General features: G+C 38.5%; 1 protein-coding gene across 1 annotated transcript; it reads left to right on the forward strand.

Annotated features, from left to right (window-relative positions):
* Window positions 1-2,801: 2,801 nt before the first annotated feature.
* Window positions 2,802-6,476, forward strand: LOC106316141 (glycerophosphodiester phosphodiesterase GDPDL4-like). The gene is made up of 8 exons (XM_013754017.1): window positions 2,802-3,081; window positions 3,190-3,483; window positions 3,559-3,674; window positions 3,796-4,297; window positions 4,380-4,706; window positions 4,784-4,929; window positions 5,014-5,494; window positions 5,561-6,476. The coding sequence occupies exons 1-8, from the start codon at window positions 2,937-2,939 to the stop codon at window positions 5,854-5,856; spliced, it is 2,307 nt and encodes a 768-aa protein (XP_013609471.1). The 5' UTR covers window positions 2,802-2,936; the 3' UTR covers window positions 5,857-6,476.
* The last annotated feature ends 1,655 nt before the right edge of the window (window positions 6,477-8,131 follow it).

Here is an 8,131-nt window from a genome sequence, read left to right on the forward strand (position 1 = left end):
CTTATATTTTTAGTCTTTAATATAAATTTTCTACTAATTATTTTTTTTTTCAGCAAAAATTCAACTGGAATTCCGATGAGACGCTCTTTATCTATCACCACTTCGTCCATAAAGTTATGGACAACTATGGGAAGCAGATCCACGAGTGGAAGAAGAAGTGGGAAATCAATAAGGTTCGATTTAATTTGTTAAACTATTTTTTAATTTATTAAACTATTTTCTTTTTATTTTTATTAAAAGGTCTCAAAGTCGATAAACAACACGGTCTGGAAGGAGTTGTGTGTGCATTGGGATAAGGAAGAGACGAAAGAAACTTCTTCCACCAACTCCACCAACCGCAGGAGCGACCGTAAAGGGAAGGGCATCTACAAGCATAACTTGGGTGCTCAATCTATTGCCTCTCTGGGAGATCGCAAGGTAAGTTCAATCGCTTTTTCTTCAATTATTTAAGTTTTGAAATTTTATTTTTTTATGCATTTCTTCTAATTTCTAATGTTTCTTTAATTTATGTTTTTTTTCAAGGCGGAAGAAAATGATGGCGAGCCGGTTGATGATCTCGCCCTAATGAAGAGGACATATACCAACAAGAAGACCGGCCAGATTGATGACGGTCTTGTGAGGGAAGCGGTCACCCTGGTCCAAACTCAGGTGCAAGACGAAGTGTCTCGGCTTCAAACCGAGGATGACGCTTCGACGGCTTCGACCAACTTGTCCCGGTTTCGAATCAACGAAATCGTTGAATCCGTAAGTTCTTTTTTTTTAAAGTTCAATTCATTTATTTCTTGATTTAAATTTGGCTATTTTCTATTTCAGTAGGTTCCAAAGAAGAAGGGACGTTTGGTCGGTTTGGGTCGTCGCACCCGGTCGGTTCCCCCTTCTTCTGCACCACCGCCCTTCGTTGATCCAGAAGTACTTACGGCCCAGTTGAAGGACAAAGATGATCGTATATCTTTGTTAGAGACCCAGATGGCGGCTCAACAGACACAGAGGAGGTTAAACCAGCAAATGATGGAGATGATGCAGAAGATGTACCCGAACGAGGTGAATATACCGAGGGACTTGTTCCTCGGAATTTTTCGAGGGTTCATTTCCTCGGAAATTCCCGATTAAAATTCCGAGGAACATTTCGTCGGAACCTCCGAGGTCAATTCCGAGGAAGTTCTCCCTCGGTATATTTCGAGGAGCTTTCCGACGAACTGGTGGTCCTCGGAGTTTCCTCGGAAATTCATTTCCTCGGAATTCCGGCTGAAATTTCCCGAGGTCAATTCCGAGGAAGTTCTCCCTCGGTATATTTCGAGGAGCTTTCCGACGAACTGGTGGTCCTCGGAGTTTCCTCGGAATTCCGTCGGAAAATTCCGAGGGATTTACGAGGAAAAAAGAATTTCCGAAGAGTTATTTCTGAGGGTTTGTTTCGTCGGTATGTCGCCGGAATAACGTTATTCCGACGACATATCGACGATTTTTTCCCTCAGTATATCGTTGTTTTCTTGAAGTGGGAGTTCATGAAAAAAAAAAAAAAAAGTAAATTAGCTGCGTGGATAAACGAAGGTAAGGGAAGTTACCGAGTTGTCCTTTACTGATGTGCAACTGCTGTTAATAGGTCTGCAGAGCTGGACTTAGATTATAGGGATGTGTCATGGTGTGTCAGATAAAAGGGACGTCTTGGAGTTAATAATATTCCCACTTGCAGTTGAATAAAGCATCAAAATATGGCGCGTGAGAAACAAATGTGTAGTTGATCAAAAGAAAAAAAGAGAGGGCTATTTAGCTGAATAACCATAAAAGGTTCGGTAATTAGGTAGTTGGACAAAGAAGTTGGTATTTGCATAACCGGGTAAGTGATCACTCGAAGTTACCTTTCTGTCCAAAATTAACTAGGGTGTAGTATTAGATAGGCCTGCAAACCTGTATATATGTGTCAGTAGGCAAATCATAGAGAGATACATTAGTGTCAGGTGAGGTCAGACGAAACCAACGTTGTGGTTTACAATCATTTCCCTTTTTCGTGTTTGGGTGAGAGCGTCTAGCTATAGATGTAATAATCAGTTCTTTTATTTTAATGTACAGTGTTGTTATTTTCGTGATATGAGAAAATCATAGTTTATGGGTTTTATTTAGAGTACTCTATTGAACAAAGATTTTTGATCTCATAAAACTGTAGTTCGTGGATTTTTCAGAAACATAGTTTCGAACAACGCATTTAATACGGAACTTAAACTGAATTCAATTTGTAAACCAATTTTATTCGGTAACCGATTTCTATTTATTTATAATCCATTTTAATTTGGTTGTGAATTACTATTACCGGGTATACAGTATATTTTTTTGTTAGATACATGTAAAGATGGATTTATAATCATTTGTTAAATATATGTTTTTAATCTGAGTAACACGAGAACTTTTTAAGTTTGTAGTATTCATGTTATTTGATTTTGCATCCAATTTAATTTTTACTATCTGATTAAGACTCACACATACATATTAGTTATTTAAAATCTAAATCTTAACCCTAAATCCAAACCCTAAATCTTAAACCTAAATTCTAAATCTAAATCCTAGACCGTAAATTTAAACTCTAAACCCAAATCCCATAACTTAAATACGTTTTTTTTTTATCAGGATACGGAGAGATGGAGAGGGAGAGCGAGATGTGATATATATAGACAGCTACATAGAATATGGGCTTTGTAGTATAGGGAAGTCATATTTGGACAATCTATCTTATAGGTTACTTTCGGGATATAAAGAAAGTGATCGATCACCTAAATAATATTTCTATCGTCAATTGCCCTTCAATTAATCAACGATCATAAAACTACTAGAAAATCCCACAAACCCCATAAAAGCTCTCTGCTCTCTCTCTTCTCACTCACTCTTCTCGCACCGGGAAGAACAAAGTTGGTGAAGTCTCTGGCAGGGATAACTCAGCTTCACCGATGATCACATACATGCAAGATAATCCATCGATGTTTAGGCTTCGAGCTTCCAAGTTTCTACTACTCTATGTTCTCATCTTGAGCCAGTTTCTATCTACTCAACTCCTTGCTCAAAGATCTAAATCTCCATGGCAGACACTCACTGGTACGTAAACTCCTCTATCTCTTCATCTCCTTCACTTTCTCAAAACAGAACCAAACGAAGTGAAAGTGACTTTACTTATCTCCCTTGTTGATTTTTTGGTTTGGGTAGGAGAGGCTCCTCTTATCATTGCACGTGGTGGGTTTTCTGGGATGTTTCCAGATTCAAGCGTAACTGCTTACAGTTTTGTGTCGGCTACAAGTGTTCCCGATGCTGTCTTGTGGTGTGATGTGCAACTTACAAAGGATGGAGTTGGGATTTGCTTCCCTGACGTGACCATGTACAAAGATTCTAACGTCCAAGATGCTTACCCTAAACGGAAAAACTCTTACCTTCTTAACGGAGTCCCTACTCAGGACTGGTTCACCATTGACTTCACCTCCAAGGATCTCAAAAGCGTGTTCTGTAAGTTTGGTGCATTGAAGGAACAAAATTTTCTTTGTATTTATTCTTACAAATCTATTTTTCAAACTGTGGCAGTGATCCGAGGGATATTGTCACGGTCACCGGCATTCGATGACAACAGAAACATTATTTCACCAATTGAGAACATAGAACATTATTTCAAACCTGCGGGGTTTTGGCTTAATGTTCAGGTAATTTTTGTGACAGTATGCTGGTTGGCTTTTTTTTTTTTTATATATATATATGCTTGTTGTTTTAATGAAATATATGTCTCAGATCACTCTAACACGGCTGCCTTTTTTTCTCACTCAGCACGATGCGTTCTATGCGCAACACAATCTAAGCATGAGCAGATTTCTGCTATCAGTTTCCCAAACTGTGATCATCGACTACCTCTCTTACCCTGAATTGAAGTTCTTCCGGGACATCGGTAGCCGGTTTGGTAAAACCGGGCCAAAGTTTGTGTTCAGATTCCTTGAGAAAGATGAGGTTGAGGTGTCAACTAATCAAACCTATGGATCTCTGATGACAAACTTAACATTCATCAACATGTTTGCTTCAGGCGTTCTTGTTCCCAAGTCTTACATATGGCCGGTCGACGAAGACCAGTACTTGCTTCCCCATACAACCTTTGTTCAAGATGCTCATAAAGAAGGGTTACAAGTATATGCCTCAGGCTTTGCAAATGATTTTGATTTGGCATATAACTATAGTTATGTTCCATTGGCTGAGTACTTATCTTTCATGGACAACGGGAACTTCTCTGTGGATGGTGTTGTATCTGATTTTCCATTAACCGCATCCTCGGCTGTTGGTAAGTAAAATGTCTTCGCCTATGTCACATCATCTACAAGTGAAACCATTTATTTCTTTTTGAACTTTTTCTTATTCCTCAGACTGTTTCTCCCATCTTGGAAGTACTGCTTCTTCAACGCAAGGGGATTTTTTTGTTATATCGAAAAATGGAGCAAGTGGAGACTACCCTGGATGCTCTGACTTGGCCTATTCAAAGGCTATCGAAGACGGTGCTGATATCATAGATTATGCGATTCAAATGTCATCACACAGGATCCCGTTTTGCTTAAACTCAAGCAATCTTTTAGAGGGCACCAACGTTTTCCAAAGTCCTTTCATAAACCGCTCATCAACTGTTCCTGAGATCGCCCCACATGCTGGATTATACAGCTTTAGTCTGAGATGGACTGAGATTAAGACACTGAGACGTAAGTTTCCCATATAACTTACTTACCAAGTCTTGATTCTTGTTTTTTTTTTTGTTTCTTACATCATCTGTTTGCAGTTGCAATGACCCACCCCTACAGCTTGGGATTTAACTTGTTTAGGAACCCGAGAGAGAAAAGTTCAGAGAAGATTGTCTCACTCTATGACTTCCTGATCTTGGCGAATAAATCTAGCTCACTAGTTGGTGTGTTGATCAGCGTGGAGGTAGTATCACTCTAAATTTAATCTAACATTAGCAATGAAAGTGATGTTCTTCTTAAGGACTATATATGTTTTGGCCTCATTCAGAATGTAGCATACCTAAGAGAGAAGCAAGGGATAGACGTTGTTAAAGAAGTTTTATACGCATTCAAAGAAGCCTGTTACATCAACGCGACCAAACGGGTTATGATTCAGTCATCTAACAGCCCAGTCTTGGTTGACTTCAAGAAACAGAGCCCATACGAGATAGTCTACCAAGTGGAAAAAAATGTCGGCGACATCGTCGACTCTGCGATCGAAGAGATTAAGAAGTTCGCTGACGCTGTTGTTGTCAGCAGACTATCGGTCTACTCGACCAGAAACTTCTTCCTCACCGGACAGACTCATCTAGTGGAGAAGCTGCACAAGTTTAATCTTCCGATTTACGTTAAAACGTTCCGGAATGAGTTTGTTTCTCAGCCTTGGGATTTCTTCTCTGATGCGACCGTTGAGATAAACACGTATGTTGCTGGAGCTGGTGTCAGTGGAACCATCACTGAGTTCCCTCTCACTGCTGCGAGATACAAAAGTAAGTTTGAAAATTTGAAAGAATGTCTGAAAACTCTGATATGAAGTTTCAAAGTTTCTTTCTCAGGGAACCGGTGCTTGACCCGCAAAGACCACCCTTCTTACATGCCTCTGGTTAAGCCAGCTGGCCTCTTAGGATTCGTGAATCATGATTCTCCACACCCGGCTTTCACAGCTGATGATGTCACTGAACCACCACTACCTCCAGTCACATTTAGAACTCCACCCAACATCCCTGGACCCTTATCAACTGATGAAAAAGCTCCTAACAGTAAAACCCGGCTCACTCCACCTCTTCTTCTTCCTGCACTCGCTATGGCTCTCGCATCTCTTCTACTTCTTTCATCACTATCGATCTTGTAATCCAACTTAAATCCATTTACCATTTATATATGAAAAGTCTTTTTAATATATCTACCTTAGAGCAAGTCCATTGGTAAGAGACCCTAATGGGTTCTCATGAATAAATTAGTAGTTTTTTGGTGATTTGTAAAGTTAAGAACCCTTGTTAGACTAATTAATTTTCTTATCCTACAATGGGAGAACCTCATTGAGGTTCTTAAATTTTATTTTTTTTAAGTTGCACGAAACATTTTCTAAGAAAGATGAAAGATATGTTAAAGATATGAACTCTATGGTGACTCACCACTCGATACATTATGAAAAATATGAAACATGAGCAGACAGTGAGAAAGATCACAATGTTATTACATAGAAGACAAAAAAATTTCATATAAAACTTAATGAGAAAGATCACAATGTTACAGACTCGACAAAGCATTAACTCAGACACGATACAAACTAATGGCAATCACTTCACCGCAACTCAAACTAATGCCAATCACTTCACCGCAACTAACACAAACCATAACACTAAATTCCATTTAATTCCAAACCTAATCGATACCTACGTTCTCTTAAAAGAAAAGTATACTAACCTCTTCCCAAATGAAATGAAACAGGGATGCTTTGATGATGGTGAATTCGTTTCTGACAGAGAGTGGGTTCCCTGGCTCCAGCCCACAAAAATGACGTTTGATTCCACTAATTACCTTGCATCCTACAAATTTGATCAATCAGAACGATCCACCACGAAAGTAAAAAAATAAAAATAGGATGAAAGAACTGACTTGTTGTTACAGAAAAATGTGTGTGGAAAACTCCGTTTATAACCCCATTACCAAAAGACACATTGCAACATTAAAAATGTGATCACAAGTATAATTCTATCTATATGATTTGATTAACTCAATCTCACCATACAAAGAGGTCTAAAAAAATCAAATCTGAGACAAATCATATACATATAAAGTCCTCGTCAGAGAAGAAGACGAGGAAGCCAAAGATGAAAAAAAACCGAACCTTTGAGTGATTCCTACCAATGCTAAGACCCAGAGCTAAGTCGAGCTCTGCTACTCTCACTGACTTGTTGGGAGAATAAGAATCCCCGACGATAGAGCGGCGGCGGCGGCGTTGTCGTCTCCTTCTTCAGCTGGTGGTGATACTCCGATCATCACATTCACAGACCCACTCGACGAATAAACATCTAGGAAACCACTCGTCGTTTCCAAAATCAATCAACAGAAAATGGAGGAGGAAGAAGCCGACTGATTTCGTGAGGCCAAGGAGAGAGAGACATTAAGGGGTGGCCGAATAGGAGACTGCCACGTTAGGGTTCCTTACCAATTCTAGAAAGCCCATTTAAAGACCCGGTTCTTTCTTTTTTTCCCCTTTTTCATTTATTTTTTTTTCTTTTTGCTTGAAACTCTCCTTAGGAGACCCCCAATGGAGGTGGTCTTATCTACTAAAATACAAGTCAGCAATTGGCATAAAAATACATAATAAGTTGAAATTTGCAAAAAAGCAAGAATAAACAATTAGTGCCAAAGCCCAATCCAATAACAGCATAGAATGATATCGACATCGTTGCCCCTATTGATAGCACAAGTCAAGAGTGGAAAGTTTATGAGGTGACATAAATGTAATGATGGTTTTATTCAATTATCTTTACCTTCTATTTCTTCATCCTATACATCCCTTTTTTATATTTTCTTAGAGCATGATTATTATGAAGTTCTTAAAGCGAGGTTCTTAGCGGAATATAAAAATCTGTCTATTTAAGAGTCAGTTCTTAGTTTTTTTACTTAAAAGTTAAGAGACGGATTCTTATATTCCGCTAAGAACATCGCCCTAAGAATCTCCCAATAATCATGTTCTTACGTGCTTCTTTTTCATTTATTCTACCATCGTCATGAGATCCATCATACATAATCACTAAATAATAATATCTTTAACACTATAATTTCCGGTTTGTCTCACTACCTCGTTGAGATCCGCATCATCATGCAAGGATAATATGATAATTAACCCGTTAACATAAAAGTTTAATAACTAAATATTAGATTCTTAAGAGCATGATTATCGGTATAGTGAGTTTTAGAGTTTCTTAAAAAAAAATTTTGTTTTTTTTTGTCCGAAAAAAAATTAAAAATGAACCAATCATGGACCGCCATGTGTCAGTGGGATCCGTGAACAACATGAAACCAACAAAAGTCGATCCTTATTTGGTTACTTTTGTTATCGATTTTTAGCTGAATTATGGAGCCCACCACTATTTTTTATTTGTAAAACCATTTTA

This window comes from Brassica oleracea, chromosome C9 (genome assembly GCF_000695525.1).
Source record: "Brassica oleracea var. oleracea cultivar TO1000 chromosome C9, BOL, whole genome shotgun sequence".
Classification (NCBI taxonomy): domain Eukaryota; kingdom Viridiplantae; phylum Streptophyta; class Magnoliopsida; order Brassicales; family Brassicaceae; genus Brassica; species Brassica oleracea.

Bases quoted from the DNA above. Each gene is read 5' to 3' on its own strand.
- LOC106316141 (XM_013754017.1), top strand. From the start codon at position 2,937: ATGATCACATACATGCAAGATAATCCATCGATGTTTAGGCTTCGAGCT. The intron at 3,484-3,558 runs GTAAGTTTGGTG...AAACTGTGGCAG, and splicing joins GGATCTCAAAAGCGTGTTCT to TGATCCGAGGGATATTGTCA. The intron at 5,495-5,560 runs GTAAGTTTGAAA...TTTCTTTCTCAG, and splicing joins CACTGCTGCGAGATACAAAA to GGAACCGGTGCTTGACCCGC.